This window comes from Salmo trutta, chromosome 34, assembly GCF_901001165.1.
Source record: "Salmo trutta chromosome 34, fSalTru1.1, whole genome shotgun sequence".
Lineage (NCBI taxonomy): Eukaryota > Metazoa > Chordata > Actinopteri > Salmoniformes > Salmonidae > Salmo > Salmo trutta.
This window is the reverse complement of record NC_042990.1, coordinates 17,537,244-17,555,768: the sequence shown is the minus strand read 5'-3', so window position 1 is coordinate 17,555,768 and position 18,525 is coordinate 17,537,244. Positions and strand designations below refer to the sequence as shown.

Genomic DNA, 18,525 nt, shown 5'->3' with positions numbered 1-18,525 from the left:
GAAGGTGAGGGTGGTGTCCCTGCAGGCCAACTCCCGACGGATGTCCTCGCGCAAACTGCAGCGATAGTGGTCGATCAGGGCCCTGTCGTTCCATCCCGCGCCGGCGGCCAGGGACCGAAAGTCCATAGCGAACTCCTGGGCGCTCCTCGTCCCCTGTCTCAGATGAAAGAGATATTCACCCGTCGCTCTACCCTCGGGGGGGTGGTTGAAGACTGCCCGGAAGCGGCGGGTGAAATCCTCAAAATGGTCCAACGCCGTATCTCCTTCTCCCCACACGGTGTTGGCCCACTCGAGGGCTTTCCCCGAGAGGCATGAGACGAGGGCGGACATCTTCTCACCGCCCGAAGGAGCCTGGTGGACGGTTGCCAAGTTAAGGTCCAGCTGTAACAGGAAACCCTGGCAGCATGCAGCCGTCCCGTCGTATTCCCTGGGAAGTGCAAGACGAATCCCACTGGAACCGGGTGTGGAGGGGGTAAGTAGTGGAGACCCCGGTGGTGGTGGGGAGGGCGCTGAAGGGACTCTCTGTCTCTCCCAGTGGTCCATCGTCTGGACGACACGGTCCATGGCGGTGCTGAGGCGGTGAATAATCGCTGTGTGCTCCCGGACGCACTCCTCGACCCCTATACCAGGGGTACCTACTCCTGCTGACTCCATCTTGTGGGTGTGTAATTCTGTCAAGAGGTGAGTGTAGCTGGTGCATCGAAGTCAGGCGGAGAAGAGCAGAAATGAGTGGACAAAGCACTTTACTAAGGCAATGATTTGCACTAAATACACGACCTGTAATGAGGGAATGATGACCAGGTGTGTGGGAAAACAAGACAAAACAAATGGAAAAGGAAAGGTTAATCGGCAATGGCTAGAAGACCAGTGACGCCGACCGCTGAACGCCACCCGAACAAGGAGAGGGACCGACTTCGGCGGAAGTCGTGACAGAATAGAGGGCTATTTGGGACAAGCATAGATACTATCAGTTACTCATTATGTACAGTATCATGGTTTCACATCCTGATTAAGACTCATATTTTTAGTTTATCCGTGGACAAACGACATGACTTTATACTAACGTAATGGAATACTAGCATGCTAAACTCCCATAAACATGACACTACATACCTTTGGTTTTGCAACCCTCTGGGGACAATTAAGTTAGACATTTCTGTTGTTACCTAAATGCCTGTTATTAAGCAGTTAATGTATGATACGTCTTAACTTGCTGCACTTCTTCGTTCCTTTTTGTATGGTAGCCTATCCATTGTGAACCGCAAACTTGGTTGAAAAAAAGAAATAAAGCAACACCACACAGCTTAACGAACCCCTCTCCCCCATGTGACCTACTTGTTGTGTGTATGTACTGACATGTACATTACCCGTCAAAAGTTTGGACACACCTCGTCATTCAAAGGCTTTTCTTTATTTACTATTTTCTACAATGTAGAATAATAGTGAAGACTTCAAAACTATGAAATAACACATGTAGTGACTAAAAAAATGTTAGACAAATCAAAATATTTTATATTTGAGATTCTTCGAAGTAGCCACCCTTTGCCTTTGACAGCTTTGCCCACTCTACGGCATTAGAGTCAGAGTCATCACATTCATGTTTTTAAAATTGTCACTGGAAAAACCAGCTAGGCGGCCAGTAGCTGCCTGAGTAAATGTCATTCCTAAACTCTGTAATTCTGCTCTTTCACATCGATTACTTGTTCTATATGAACTTGCTCTAAACACCTCCTGCTGTGTGCTGTTCAAGCTGCACCTGAACCTGGGTGAATAATTTGATTATCTGTCATAGCTGTATTATCTGTGAGTGAGTGAGTGAGTGAGTGAATGAGTGAGTGAGTGAGTGAGTGAGTGAGTGAGTGAGTGAGTGAGTGAGTGAGTGAGTGAGTGTAAATGTAATCTGTTATAATCAAATCATATCAAATTTGATTGGTCACATACACATATTTAGCAGACGTTATTGCGGGTGTAGCAGATGCATGTGTTCCTAGCTCCAACAGTGCAGTAGTATGTAACAATTCACAACAATACACACATCTAAAAATAAAGAAATTGAATTAAGAATTATATAAATATTAGGATGAGCAATGTCAGAGTGGCATTGACAAAAATACAGTAGAATAGAATACAGTATATACATATGAAATGAGTAAACCAGTATGTAAACATTATTAAATTGACTAGTGTTCCATTATTAAAGTGAAAAGTGATTCCATGTCTATGTATATAGGGCAGCAGCCTCTAAGGTGCAGGGTTGAGTAACTTGGTGGTAGCCGGTTAGTGATGGCTATTTAACAGTCTGATGGCCTTGAGATAGAAGCTGCTGTTTTTCAGTCTCTCGGTCCCAGCTTTGATGCACCTGTACTGACCTTGCCTTCTGGATGGTAGCGGGGTGAACAGGCTGCGGCTCGGGTGGTTTATGTCCTTCTTTATCTTAATGGCCTTCCTGTGACATCGAGTGCTGTAGGTGTCCTGGAGGGCAGGCAGTGTGCACCCAGTGATGCTTTGGGCAGTTACTAGTTACCTGTCCTAAATTGTAACCAGTAGCATATCTTTTGGATTACCCAAACTCAGTAGTAGCATAATCAGATTACTTTGTTACTTTTTACTTTCCCCTTAAGAGGGATTAGAAAATACAATATTACCACTTGTCAACATTGCAAGATAAACCTATGTCAGAGTTTACATAGCTGGCCTTAAATGGATGTTGCATTTTAATTTTTAATTTCACCTTTATTTAGCCAGGTAGGCCAGTTGAGAACAAGTTCTCATTTACAACTGTGACCTGGCCAAGATAAAGCAAAGCAAAGCAGTGCAACAAAAACAACAACACAGAGTTACACATAAACAAATGTACAGTCAATAACACAATAGCGAATCTATGTATAGTGTGTGCAAATGTAGTAAGGTAAGGGAGGTAAGGCAATAAATAGGCCATAGGGGTGAAATAATTACAATTTAGCATTAACACTGGAGTGATAGATATGCAGATGATGATGTGCAACTAGAGATACTGGTGTGCAAAAGAGAAGAAAAAAATAACAGTATGGGGATGGGGTAGTTGGGTTTGCTATTTACAGATGGGCTGTGTACAGGTACAGGGATCGGTAAGCTGCTCTGACAGCTGATGCTTAAAGATTGTGAGGGAGATATAAGTCTCCAGCTTCAGTAATTTTTGCAGTTCGTTCCAGTCATTGGCAGCAGAGAACTGTAAGGAAAGGCGGCCAAAGGAGGTGTTGGCTTTGGGGATGGCCAGTGAAATATACCTGCTGGAGCCAGGGGCGGAAATCCCGGGGGGGACGGGGGGGACACGACCACACCATCCTGGGAAAAATATGATTTGTCCCCCCAAATATATCACTGAAACATAACTATGTAATTTAAATAATATTAATAATACGCAATGAAAGCAATTGTGCTGATTATAGACTCTTAATAGCGCGTTTTTAAGTTTCAAAAGATTGCGACACCCCCACCCTTTGCCTCACAATGGTTTGATCCACTGCCAGTTCCTTAGTTGGCAAGGTAACAGAGGGGTCGTATCTACTGTCTGAAAGGCACTCAATGAACGTAACTGACGTGAGGTTAATCCAGTCAATAACGCGCACACACACTAGCTGAATATGCAGAGCTATCGCGCAAATATTAACTATTAAGCTAGCTAGTACCTATTCCATTTATGTGGCCTCGTCAAAGATGGAATCTTTGCTATCGTCAATTTATTCCAAGATCAGCATGCAGATGATGTAAGTTAGTGCTTCAAAGTCCCTGTGATAAGGTTAGCGATAAACTGAAGTCCAAACTGAACAGAACTACACTCTCTTCTACCATTGTCTTAAATATATTTAATGGTCTCGTTGCAAAAGCTAAATTGTCGCAAGGGAACTTTTATTTATTTATTTTATTTAACCCGGGTAGCAAAGATTATAGCGAACACCACTGAAACGGAATTGGTGCTCGCTTGCTTTGCAAATTCAGCTATTGTTGGAAGCCAGCCAATATGAAACAAACTATTAAAATTACAAAAGGTTGCAGCATATGTTGTGTAAATGGTGAACTCATACAGCTGTCAACTCTTGTCATTTTAATCTGTTTCACATTTGCTAGCTACCTTTTAGATCGAAGCCCAAATAGAATGATAAAAGATAAGATGATAGAAGCCCATCTCCTACTGTAAATAACCTACACACTGTGTGTGTGTGTAGCCAGCCAGCCAGGTAGAAAAATGGCAGAAAAATAAAAGACGGACATCAGAGTATTTTTCAGTACACCAAAACGCAAAGTAAGAACCCTAGTAGCCTAATATCTCAAAGACTAGTTGATAAAATGTTCATAAGAAAGAAATGAAATTCTAATGGAAATGTTTCACAATGATGTCATTAGGCAGAGCAGGCAACAGATGGCACACAGACAGCAGAGTTGGGGACAGATATGCAGGGACAGACTGGCAGAGACAGGGATTCTCAGGTAAGTTTGTTGAGTCTTTGTTTGGCAACATTATGAAAGGTTCTCAATTTTTTTGACTTATAAAATAGGAACATAATTGGAAAATGCCATGGATACCCCCACTCTCAACTTAAACTGGTGACTGAACTAAGATTTGTTAAAGGCAATGGTATTGCTGTTGTGATTAGTTGTGTAGTTTTGGGTACCGGTAGTTAGGAGTACGGCAAACACCTTATTTCTTTGGTTTCTCAATATACATTTACCATATTACAATGTAGGCTATGTGTTACAGCACTACTTTTGGTGTCCCCCTCAGGAATTGCTCTTGAGAACATTTCATGTAATTGTCCCCTCCAAAGTTGATATCAGATTTTCGCCCCTGGCTGGAGCATGTATGGGTGGGTGTTGCTATGGTGACCAGTGAGCTGAGATAAGGTGGGGCTTTACCTAGCAAAGACTTATAGATGACCTGGAGCCAGTGGGTTTGGTGACAAATATGTAGCGAGGGCCAGCCAACGAGAGCATACAGGTCGCAGTGGTGGGTAGTATATGGGGCTTTGGTGATAAAACGGATGGCCCTGTAATAGACTACATCCAATTTGCTGAGTGGAGTGTTGGATTCTATTTTGTAAATTACATCGCCGAAGTCAAGGATCGGTAGGATAGTCAGTTTTATGAAGGTATGTTTGGCAGCATGAGTGAAGGAGGCTTTGTTGCGAAATAGGAAGCTGATTCTAGATTTAATTTTGGATTGAAGATGCTTAATGTGAGTCTGGAAGGAGAGTTTACAGTCTAACCAGACACATAGGTATTTGTAGTTGTCCACATATTCTATGGCAGAACCGTCCAGAGTAGAGATGCTGGACGGGCAGGCAGGTGCGGGCAGCAATCCGTTGAAGAGAATGCACTTAGTTTTACTAGCATTTAAGAGCAGTTGGAAGCCACAGACGGAGTGTTGTATGGCATTGAAGCTCGTTTGGAGGTTTGTTAACACAGTATCCAAGGAAGTACCAGATGTATACAGAAGGGTGTCGTCAGTGTAGAGGTGGATCAGAGAATCACTAGCAGCAAGAGCGACATCATTGATATATACAGAGAAAAGAGTCGCCCGAGAATTGAATCCTGTGGCACCCCCATAGAGACTGCCAGAGGTCCGGACAACAGGCCCTCCGATTTGACACACTGAACTCTGTCTGAGAAGTAGTTGGTGAACCAGGCGCGGCAGTCATTTGAGAAACCAAGGCTATTGAGTCTGCCGATAAGAATGCGGTGATTGACAGAGTCGAAAGCCTTGGCCAAGTCAATGAAAACGGCTGCGCAGTACTGTCTTATCTATGGCGGTTATGATATTGTTTAGGACCTTGAGCGTGGCTGAGGTGCACCCATGACCAGATCGGAAACCAGATTGCATAGTGGAGAAGGTACGGTGGGATTCAAAATGGTCTGTGATCTGTTTGTTAACTTGGCTTTAGAAGTGCAGGGCAGGAATGATATAGGTCTGTAACAGTTTGGGTCTAGAGTGTCTCCCCCTTTGAAGAGGGGGATGACCGTGGCAGCTTTCCAATCTTTAGGGATCTCAGATGATACGAAAGAGAGGTTGAACAGGCTAGTAATGGGGGTTGCAACAATTTCGGCTGATAATTTTAGAAAGAGAGGGTTGTCTAGCCCGGCTGATTTGTGGGGATCCAGATTTTGCAGCTCTTTCAGAACATCAGCTATCTGGATTTGGGTGAAGGAGAAACAGGCAAGTTGCTGCGGGTGGTGCAGAGCTGTTGGCCGGGGTAGGGGTAGCCAGGTGGAAAGTATGGCCAGCCGTAGAAAAATGCTTGTTGAAATTCTCAATTATCGTAGATTTATCGGTGGTGACAGTGTTTCCTAGCCTCAATGCAGTTGGCAGCTGGGAAGAGGTGCTCTTATTCTCCATGGACTTTACAGTGTCCCAATTTTTTGGGGAATTAGTGCTACAGGATGCAAATTTCTGTTTGAAAAAGCTAGCCTTAGCTTTCCTAACTGACTGTGTATTTTGGTTCCTGACTCCCCTGAAAAGTTGCATATCGATTGCATTAATAGGTCATGTAGGCTTCTAACCCATTACTTTCTACTTCAACACAGATAATAAAACAAGTAGGCTATATATTTACATTAAAAACCAGTCTATCAGAATTCCAGTCATAACAATTAATTAAATGCCCTTTGATCTTCAAGAATATTACTTGGAAATATGGAAATGTAGATAATTCGAATTGTTAATACCTAAAAATAACTAGGATTTATTAGCTTATGTTTTTGTCATGTAACAATGATTGGGCTCATTGCTTCAAAACATGGTTGAAAAAGAAATGCTGCTCTCATGGATTGGCATTTTTTGAGCACTACTGAAAAGTGCTATTTGCATGACCTGAAAAATGAATGCATATGCTGCATTTAAGCCTATTGTTTACGTTTTTGTTGGTGACACCATAGAATTAGGAATTAGAATGCCTAATATAATAGGATCTCTATGGTTGATACTTTGATATCTCAATAATATGCAGATGTTGAAGTCTATCAAAATTGCGTATGTATGGAGCACAGTACCAAAGAGGAGTTTACAACATTTACATTACATTACAAGTGCTAGTTAACAAAAAAGCAATCTTTATTTATTAATTTTTTTACCTGGGAGGAACTCCCTCAAACTTTTATTCCATAGGCTGGGATCTGCACTATGCAGCTTTTGCAAGAGCGCATTTTTCACTGGGTGTCCACGGGTCGTAAAAACAGTGATTGATTGGCAACAGCCTACGCTTCTTCAATTCAACCATTATTGGAGTAAAATACACCTATACATTTGTGAACAGTGGTGGAAATTCTACCTTTAACTAATAACGAGGAGAGGCAAAATCAATAATCAATCAAGGTATTACTTTTATTAAAAACGTATTATAATAAGGAGGCTGGTCGCCTCACCCACGCAGGTGAGATGGAGTGAGAGCCTCCTGTACAGAGAGTACAGGATCATTTATATAGTCAAGCTACCCAATGCAAGCATCTGCAAAACATGTGACACTATGTATCTGTATGTTTGAAAAGGTGAAAAGGTTGCCTCAGTCTGTCACAACAGAGTGAGGACAATAGGGGCCAGAATAAAAGGAAGTCACTCAAGACATACTTCCTCTAACAGTAGATCAACAATTCCCAGAAGTTGGGCAAGCAAGTGCATTTGACTGTCGGCCCAGATTATGTATGGTCGTACTGGTCACACACACACACACACACACACACACACACACACACACACACACACACGGTGGTGTGTGTGTGATGTGGTTCAACATCCCAGCTATGCCAAGTTCTGCCAACACCAAGCATACTCCCCCTTTCTGAGCAAAAACCTGATGGAACCTTAAATCAACATCTAATTTTGAGTTGTCAGCAAATGTAATTTCAACATGATTTAAACTAACCTTTTTAAATTATGTTGACCTGGGGTTTAAATCTGGTTAAAGTGACAAATAAACTGTCTATATTGGAGGTTAACGTCAGTCTGATGAAAATAACATTTATTTTTTCCCTGTAGAAAAAGACTGTTGACTACCACTCTCTAAAATGAGAGGTGTTCTCTACTCCCCTCCCTCCCAAAGATTAATCGGAAACATCCATCTTATCCTGTGTCTTAGTTGCGTCTCAAATGGCACCATATTCCCGATATAGTGCACTACTTTTGACCAGGGCCCATAGTGGTGCACAATAAGGAATAGGGTGCCATTTGGAATGCAAGCCTAGATAACATGTTTGGGAGGCAGCCATCTTGCTTGGTCTAAAAGCTTTAACTTTGGGAAATGCTTATCATTCCTCAAACTGACCAAATTTGAATTTGCTATCAAAGTAACATTTTGATGGGATGTAAAAACAGCCTGATCAAAGTCGTGTAAATGACTGTAAGAGAAACTCATAAATCTGAATGTAATTTCCACGAGTGAGGAAACTCACTGCATAGTATGTAATGTGTTTAGTAGCTTTATGTTTTGGTGGGGTTTTTTTTTTTTTATCTTGAATGTTCTGTACACTACAGATGTGCTGTCAGACAAGTAATAAAAAAAGGGATTCAAGGGCTCATCTCTGCAGAAGTTTGAGGGCTGAAATTGCTCACAGGAAGCAGGAGAGAAAAAACTCTCTCAAAACACAATCCAGAGCACTTTTCTGTTGCTCCATCCTGTAAAGTTGATGACTTGTATAAGCCTGAGATTAGAGAGAACCTCTAGAACTCACAGCTTTCCCTCTCTCTCTCTCTCTCTCTCTCTCTCCCTCCCACTCCCTCCCGCTTGCTCCCTCCCTCTCTCTCTCCCCCTCTCTCTCTCCCTCCCCCTCTCCCCCCCCTTCCCCTCTCTCTCCCTCCCTCCCCCTCTCTCTCTCTCTCCCTCCCCCTCTCTCTCTCCCCCCTCCCTCCCTTCCCCTCTCTCTCCCTACCTCCCCCTCTCTCTCTCCCTCTATCCCTCCCTCTATCCCTCTCTCTCTCCCCCCTCCCCCCCTCCCCCCCTTCTTCCTTCCTCCTTCTTGCTCTGAAGTTTACACCACAGATGCTCTGTTGTTTCAGCTTTGGGAACTTTGATCAATCCAAAGCTGCCAACCTCCAGCAGGACAAGGTCAGCAAACTAGACGACACACACCATTGTCAAACACAGCCAGCCACCATCTGTTATAGCATACAGTCTGTTCAGTCTGTCATCTACGGTACCTGGCCTTATGTCTCCAAGGACTCCCTGAGTTTAATACACCACCTATCACATTAATGTGTCCATTAACCCCACCCCACACACATATTTCCTACAAAGACTCAGTGTAGCGGTAGCATGAGAGGCCTATCGTTTAAACCTTATGTGGATATGCGCTGAGGCTTGCAGTTCAGCTGTGATTGTCAAATCAAATTTTATTGGTCGCATACACATGTTTAGCAGATGTTATTGCGGGTGTAGCGAAATGCTTGTGTTCCTAGCTCCAACAGTGCAGTAATATCTAACAATACACAACAAATCTAAAAGTAAAATAATGGAATTAAGAAATATAGAAATATTAAGGACCAGCAATTTCAGAGTCCGGATTATGAATATATAGTGAATACACACAGTATAGTGTACACACACTCGCCGTGTTTGGAGGAGGAGGAATGCTGCCTATGACCCCAAGAACACCATCCCCACCGTCAAACATGGAGGTGGAAACATTATGCTTTGGGGGTGTTTTTCTGCTAAGGGGACAGGACAACTCCACCGCATCAAAGGGACGATGGACGGGGCCATGTACCGTTATATCTTGGGTGAGAACCTCCTTCCCTCAGCCAGGGCATTGAAAATGGGTCGTGGATGGGTATTCCAGCATGACAATGACCCAAAACACACGGCCAAGGCAACAAAGGAGTGGCTCAAGAAGAAGCACATTAAGGTCCTGGAGTGGCCTAGCCAGTCTCCAGACCTTAATCCAAAAAAAATCTGTGGAGGGAGCTGAAGGTTCGAGTTGCCAAACGTCAGCCTCGAAACCTTAATGACTTGGAGAAGATCTCCAAAGAGGAGTGGGACAAAATCCCTCCTGAGATGTGTGCAAACCTGGTGGCCAACTATAAGAAGCGTCTGACCTCTGTGATTGCCAACAAGGGTTTTGCCAACAAGTACTAAGTCATGTTTTACAGAGGGGTCAAATACTTATTTCCCTCATTAAAATGCAAATCATTTTATAAAATCTTTGACATGCATTTTTCTGGATTTTTGTGTTGTTATTCTGTCTCTCACTGTTCAAATAAACCTTCCATTAAAATTATAGACTGATAATTTCTTTGTCAGTGGGAAAACGTACAAAATCAGCAGGGGATCAAATACTTTTTTCCCTCACTGTATGTGATGGGATGTATAGAAATGATGGACAGTATATAGATAGAATATATAGTATACCTGAAGAATACATAGGCTAAAATAGTACATGTACAGCAACAGTTGAATAGGATGTCATTGACTAGAATACAGTATAAACCTATGAAATGAGTAAAACTGTATGTTAACATTATTCAAGTGACCAGTGTTCCATAATTAAATTGACCAGTGATTCCATGTCTATGTACATAGGGCAGCAGCCTCTAAGGTTCAGGGTTGAGTGACCGGGTGGTAGCTGGCTAGTGACAGTGACTACGTTCAGGGCAGGGTACTTGGTGGAGGCCGGCTAGTGATGGCTATTTAATAGTCTGATGGCCTTGAGATAAAAGCTGTTTTTCAGTCTCTCGGTCCCAACTTTGATGCACCTGTACTGACCTCGCCTTCTGGATGATAACGGGATGAACAGGCTGTGGCTCAGGTGGCTGAGATATTTGATGATCTTCCTGTGACACCGGGTACTGTAGATGTTCTTCAGGGCAGGCAGTGTGCTCCCAGTGATGCGTTGGGCTGACTGCACCATCCTCTGGAGAGCCCTGCGGTTGCCGACCATGCAGTTGCCGTACCAGGTGGTGATACAGGCTGACAGGATGCTCTCAATGGTGCATCTGTAAAAGTGAGGGTCTTAGGGGCCAAGCCAAATTTCTTCAGCCTCCTGAGGTTGAAGAGGTGCTGTTGCGTCTTCTTCACCACACTCTGTGTGGGTGTACCATTTCAGATTGTCAGTGATTTGTACGCAGAGGAACTTGAAGCTTTTCACCTTCTCCACTGCAGCCCTGTCGATATGGATGGGGGCATTCTCCCCCTGCTGTCTCCTGAAGTCAGCTCTTGTTTTGTTGATGTTGAGGAAGAGGTTATTGTCCTGGCACCACTCCTCCAGGGCCATCCCCTCTTCCTTAAATGCTGTCTCGTCGTTGTTGGTAATAAGGCCTACTACTGTTGTGTCGTCTGCAAACTTGATGATTGAGTTGGAGGCATGCGTGGCCACACAGTCATGGATAAACAGGGAGTACAGGAGGGGGCTGAGCACCCACTCTTGTGGGGCCCCTGTGTTGCGGATCAAATAAAATGTATTTATATAGCCCTTCTTACATCAGCTGATATATCAAAGTGCTGTACAGAAACCCAGGATAAAATCCCAAACAGCAAGCAATGCAGGTGTAGAAGCACGGTGGCTAGGAAAAACTCCCTAGAAAGGCCAAAACCTAGGAAGAAACCTAGAAAGGAACCATGCTATGAGGGGTGGCCAGTCCTCTTCTGGCTGTGCCGGGTGGAGATTATAACAGAACATGGCCAAGATGTTCAAATGTTCATAAATGACCAGCATGGTCAAATAATAGTAATCACAGTGAACAGGTCAGGGTTCCATAGCCTCAGTCAGAACAGTTGAAACTGGAGCAGCAGCACGGCCAGGTGGACTGGGGACAACAAGGAGTCATCATGCCAGGTAGTCCTGAGGCATGGTCCTAGGGCTCAGGTCCTCCGAGAGAGAGAAAGAAAGAAAGAATTAGAGAGAACATACTTAAATTCACACAGGACACCGGATAAGATATAACAGATTGACCCTAGCCCCCCAACACAAACTACTGCAGCATAAATACTGGAGGCTGAGACAGGAGGGGTCAGGAGAAACTGTGGCCCCATCCGATGATACCCCCAGACAGGGCCAAACAGGCAGGATATAACCCCACCCACTTTGCCAAAGCACAGCCCCCACACCACTGTGGATCAGTGTAGTGGAGGTGTGGTTTCCTACCTTCACTACCTGGGGGGGCGGCCCATCAGGAAGTCCAGGACACAGTTGCACAGGGATGGGTTCAGACCCAGGGCCTCGAGCTTAATGATGAGCTTGGAGGGTACTATGGTGTTGAAGGCTGAGCTGTAGTCAATGAACATCATTCTTACATATGTATTCCTCTTGTCCAGATGGGATAGGGCAGTGTGCAGTGCGATGGCAAATGCATAATCCGTGGATCTATTGGGGCTGTATGCAAATTGCAGTGGCAGTAGGGTGTCGGGTAAGGTGGAGGTGACTAGCTTCTCAAAGCAAAGTCATTTAGTTCCGTTACCTTATGAGAGGGTGATGTTTTTCTCAGACTAACCCATCCACAGAGCAATCACGATCCCTCCCACACAGCCTCAGACATCCCTCCCTTCACCCACCATCCTCTACATCATCTCTCCCAGACACCCCTCACCACCACTGCTCCTCTGTCTCTCCCTGCAGGGCAGACCCAGGGTTTCCTGGTCGATTCCTCATTTCACGAGTTTAAGGACCAGACATGAAATGGGTTTAGAATATTTATTAAGGAAATGGAATGGATGTGAGAATGAGGATTCAGTGAGGAAATGAAAATGAACTGGATGAAGCCGAGGGCTGCAGATGAAGGATCCAGAGGGGCTGACTCTGTAGGGTTTGGCTTGGAGTCTCAGGTAGACATCACCGCCAGGTCGTGGTAGTTAGGCTGGTGTGGTAAAGGCAACATAAGTAAAAGGAGAAAGGAGGTGGGGGAAGGGGAAGGGGGGAGAAGGGATGTGACACGAAACAGGAGGAATGACTGGTCAGATTTAAGTAGGATGGTAGGGGGGGCTTTACTGCTATATGGCCTGTACTACAATAGCCCAGAGAAACGCATTGAACAACATTCATAAATGACAAAAAAGTCTGTCAAAAAATGTATCATAAGAAACAAGGTTTTGAAGTGTCTGCCCTATATCTAGGAGACATAAGAAAGCTCAGGAAATATGTTTCCTTTTTTTACACATATTTAACCCCTTTTTGGGGTTGGCACAAAACTACCTTCATACTTCCGTACCGGTTACTTTCAGATGAGTCTCGTGACACTTGTGGGGGTACTGATTTTGAATACTGATTGAATACTGAATACTGATTTTGGGGACATCACATGGTCTGACAAACACCGGTCTAGCTCTACTAGATATCTCTAGCTTAAATTGACGGATTTTGATGGGGATTTTTTTATTATGTTACTTAGATTCAAATCCAAATGTATTTGTCACATGCGCCGAATACAACAGGTGTAGACCTTACCATGAAATGCTTACTTACAAGCTCTTAACCAATGGGGGGGTCAATGTAAATAGTCCGGGTGGCCATTTGATAAATTGTTCAGCAGTCTTATGGTTTGAGGGTAGAAGATTGCACCAGTGCGACAATCAACTCTAGGGGCTTAAGGAAAGTGAGAATAGGTATTGAGGCTGATTAGCAGTTAGTAGCAGCTGGAACTTGTTTGAGGAGTTACATTCAAGACAACTAGTTAAGTGTTACATTCAAGTCTGTTCCTTTCTCTTAAATTTTTGTTAATTCTTGACACCATCAAAAAAACACTCCTAACCTCTGGTGTCTGTGTCCTTTTGGAGATCTGTGCTAAATTGACATCCCACAGATTGTAAAGAGTAAAAAGGTGAAGTTAGTATGTTTGTGTGCAAATTCCTAATTTTATCATATTGGCCTATAATTTGACAAGAGCGTTTTCGGTGTGGAGAATGGCCATAGACTTGCCTTGGCTGAATGTGAACAATACTGTGAAATGTTCTGTGTTTCTGTGCATTTAACAGTAAACCCAGGACTTTCTGCTGGATGGTGGAGCTCTGATGTCCTTTCATGTAGAAATAGATCCCAGGAGGTCTTCCTGCTCTTCTGTTTTTAGTATAAAGCTAGAGTTGGTTCTGGGAATACTGAAAGTTGAAAGCTGTTGAAAGGAAATGTTTTATAATATATGATCATTCTTTTACTCAGCGGTGTGTATTTTTATTAATTTATTTTTGTTTGTTTGCTGTCTAGGTAAATGATTGACTGGACAGGCAGTGAATGCTAGACGCACAAGTCACTGACCTCACATTGTCAACCGCAGAAGAGCAGCTGGATGTAGTTACCTGGCCATCGTTAAGTTGACAGGACCATCCTGGATTGTGTACCACCGTTCACTTACGGTATTATTGGTCAGCAGACGTGTCATGGACATACACAAGGATTCCTCATCTATGTGAATTTTGTCTGACCAAACATTTTTCTATAGAATGCCAAGGCTTTCCCTTCAAAATATAAGGAACTAGTATTCTGGTCAGCTTTTTACTCTGAGATGTTGTTGTTTTCCAACAGAGTCAAGAGGAGCCTGTAATTGTGATGAGGAAGACAGGGACTGTTTCTGTTCATCAGAGGAACCCGGCGTTCAGCCTGTTAGAGCCACGGAATCTCCAGGGGAGGAAATATTCTCAGACATCACTTGGAAATTGGAATTTTCAATAAGTGGCTTCTCTCTGTTTTTCCCTTCCTTCCACCTCCCAGACAACTGAGTTTTTAATCTACCACTACACCATGTCTCTATCGAAGTGGAGGAAGATCAGGGCATTTACTGTGTTTTCATGCATTGTAACTTTCGCCACGTTCCTCTTCAGTTACACGTTGAGAGATCCCTCTCTGTACTTCTTCAAATACGCCATCCGCAAGTCAGACAGCTTCTTCTCTAAGGGCCAGTGTGGCTGTCGACAGTGTATGACCGAGCTGGAGGATGACCCCTGGTTCACTGAGAGGTTCAACCTGTCTGTCCAACCTCTGATGTCTAGGAGGAACAGCCTGCTGACTGACGACACATACCGCTGGTGGCAGGTGAGATGTTACCACTGCTAGGGTTAGGATTGAACTGGGATGTGGACATGAAGCTAGGGTTAGGGCTAAACCAGGATGTGGACATGAAGCTAGGATTAGGGCTGAACCAGGATGTGGACATGAAGCTAGGGTTAGGGCTAAACCAGGATGTGGACATGAAGCTAGGGTTAGGGCTGAACCAGGATGTAGACATGAAGCTAGGTTTAGGGCTAAACCAGGATGTGGACATGAAGCTAGGATTAGGGCTGAACCAGGATGTGGACATGAAGCTAGGATTAGGGCTGAACCAGGATGTGGACATGAAGCTAGGGTTAGGGCTGAACCAGGATGTGGACATGAAGCCTGGGTTAGGGCTGAACCAAGATGTGGACATGAGGCTAGGCTTGGGGTTGTTGGGGTTGTGTTAGGGTTGAATTGGGATGTGGACTTGAAGCTAGGGTTAGGGTTGAACCAGGATGTGGACATGAAGCTAGGGTTAGGGCTGAACCAGGATGTGGACATGAAGCCTGGGTTAGGGCTGAACCAAGATGTGGACATGAGGCTAGGCTTGGGGTTGTTGGGGTTGTGTTAGGGTTGAATTGGGATGTGGACTTGAAGCTAGGGTTAGGGTTGAACCAGGATGTGGACATGAAGCTAGGATTAGGGCTGAACCAGGATGTGGGCATGAAGCTAGGAAGGGCTGAACCAGGATGTGGACATGAAGCTAGGATTAGGGCTAAACCAGGATGTGGACATGAAGCTAGGGTTAGGGCTGAACCAGGATGTAGACATGAAGCTAGGTTTAGGGCTAAACCAGGATGTGGACATGAAGCTAGGATTAGGGCTGAACCAGGATGTGGACATGAAGCTAGAATTAGGGCTGAACCAGGATGTGGACATGAAGCTAGGATTAGGGCTGAACCAGGATGTGGACATGAAGCCTGGGTTAGGGCTGAACCAAGATGTGGACATGAGGCTAGGCTTGGGGTTGTTGGGGTTGTGATAGGGTTGAATTGGGATGTGGACTTGAAGCTAGGGTTAATGTTGAAACAGGATATGGACATGAAGCTAGGGTTAGGGCTGAACCAGGATGTGGACATGAAGCTAGGGTTAGGATTGAACTGGGATGTGGACATGAAGCTAGGTTTAGGGCTGAACCAGGATGTGGACATGAAGCTAGGATTAGGGCTGAACCAGGATGTGGACATGAGGCTAGGGTTAGGGCTGAACCAGGATGTGGACATAAAGCTAGGGTTAGGGCTGAACCAGGATGTGGACATGAAGCTAGGTTTAGGGCTGAACCAGGATGTGGACATGAAGCTAGGGTTAGGGCTGAACCAGGATGTGGACATAAAGCTAGGGTTAGGGCTGAACCAGGATGTGGACATGAAGCTAGGGTTAGGGCTGAACCAGGATGTGGACATGAAGCTAGGGTTAGGGCTAAACCAGGATATGGACATGAAGCTAGGCTTAGGGCTGAACCAGGATGTAGACATGAAGCTAGGTTTAGGGCTAAACCAGGATGTGGACATGAAGCTAGGTTTAGGGCTGAACCAGGATGTGGACATGAAGCTAGGGTTAGGGCTGAACCAGGATGTGGACATGAAGCTAGGATTAGGGCTGAACCAGGATGTGGGCATGAAGCTAGGGTTAGGGCTGAACCAGGATGTGGACATGAAGCTAGGATTAGGGCTAAACCAGGATGTGGACATGAAGCTAGGATTAGGGCTGAACCAGGATGTAGACATGAAGCTAGGTTTAGGGCTAAACCAGGATGTGGACATGAAGCTAGGCTTAGGGCTGAACCAGGATGTGGACATGAAGCTAGAATTAGGGCTGAACCAGGATGTGGACATGAAGCTAGGATTAGGGCTGAACCAGGATGTGGACATGAAGCCTGGGTTAGGGCTGAACCAAGATGTGGACATGAGGCTAGGCTTGGGGTTGTTGGGGTTGTGATAGGGTTGAATTGGGATGTGGACTTGAAGCTAGGGTTAGGGTTGAACCAGGATGTGGACATGAAGCTAGGGTTAGGGCTGAACCAGGATGTGGGCATGAAGCTAGGATTAGGGCTGAACCAGGATGTGGACATGAAGCTAGGGTTAGGGCTAAACCAGGATGTGGACATGAAGCTAGGGTTAGGGCTGAACCAGGATGTAGACATGAAGCTAGGTTTAGGGCTAAACCAGGATGTGGACATGAAGCTAGGATTAGGGCTGAACCAGGATGTGGACATGAAGCTAGAATTAGGGCTGAACCAGGATGTGGACATGAAGCTAGGATTTGGGCTGAACCAGGATGTGGACATGAAGCCTGGGTTAGGGCTGAACCAAGATGTGGACATGAGGCTAGGCTTGGGGTTGTTGGGGTTGTGATAGGGTTGAATTGGGATGTGGACTTGAAGCTAGGGTTAGGGCTGAACCAGGATGTGGACATGAAGCTAGGTTTAGGATTGAACTGGGATGTGGACATGAAGCTAGGTTTAGGGCTGAACCAGGATGTGGACATGAAGCTAGGATTAGGGCTGAACCAGGATGTGGACATGAAGCTAGGGTTAGGGCTGAACCAGGATGTGGACATGAGGCTAGGGTTAGGGCTGAACCAGGATGTGGACATAAAGCTAGGGTTAGGGCTGAACCAGGATGTGGACATGAAGCTAGGGTTAGGGCTGAACCAGGATGTGGACATGAAGCTAGGGTTAGGGCTGAACCAGGATGTGGACATAAAGCTAGGGTTAGGGCTGAACCAGGATGTGGACATGAAGCTAGGGTTAGGGCTGAACCAGGATGTTGACATGAAGCTAGGGTTAGGGCTAAACCAGGATATGGACATGAAGCTAGGCTTAGGGCTGAACCAGGATGTAGACATGAAGCTAGGTTTAGGGCTAAACCAGGATGTGGACATGAAGCTAGGCTTAGGGCTGAACCAGGATGTGGACATGAAGCTAGGTTTAGGGCTGGACCAGGATGTGGACATGAAGCTAGGGTTAGGGCTGAACCAGGATGTGGACATGAAGCCTGGGTTAGGGCTGAACCAAGATGTGGACATGAGGCTAGGCTTGGGGTTGTTGGGGTTGTGTTAGGGTTGAATTGGGATGTGGACTTGAAGCTAGAGTTAGAGTTGAACCAGGATGTGGACATGAAGCTAGGCTTAGGGCTGAACCAGGATGTGGACATGAAGCTAGGGTTAGGCTTGAACTGGGATGTGGACATGAAGCTAGGATTAGGGCTAAACCAGGATGTGGACATGAAGCTAGGATTAGGGCTGAACCAGGATGTGGGCATGAAGCTAGAGTTAGGGCTGAACCAGGATGTGGACATGAAGCTAGGGTTAGGGCTAAACCAGGATGTGGACATGAAGCTAGGTTTAGGGCTGAACCAGGATGTAGACATGAAGCTAGGTTTAGGGCTAAACCAGGATGTGGACATGAAGCTAGGATTAGGGCTGAACCAGGATGTGGAGATGAAGCTAGGGTTAGGGCTGAACCAGGATGTGGACATGAAGCTAGGGTTAGGGCTGAACCAGGATGTGGACATGAAGCCTGGGTTAGGGCTGAACCAAGATGTGGAC

General features: G+C 45.1%; 1 protein-coding gene across 2 annotated transcripts in view; it reads left to right on the top strand.

Moving 5' to 3' along the window:
• The window catches only part of LOC115173724 (CMP-N-acetylneuraminate-beta-galactosamide-alpha-2,3-sialyltransferase 1), a 50,390-nt gene that overhangs the window by 12,178 nt on the left and 19,687 nt on the right, over positions 1-18,525 (top strand). Inside the window, exons 2-3 of one of the 2 annotated variants that reach the window (XM_029732070.1) lie at positions 14,152-14,309; positions 14,470-14,976. In XM_029732070.1, the coding sequence (XP_029587930.1) occupies positions 14,686-14,976 (291 nt within the window). In that variant the 5' untranslated portion in view covers positions 14,152-14,309; positions 14,470-14,685. The remainder of the gene's footprint in view (positions 1-14,151; positions 14,310-14,469; positions 14,977-18,525) is intronic. The other variant, XM_029732069.1, reaches the window with a different exon arrangement.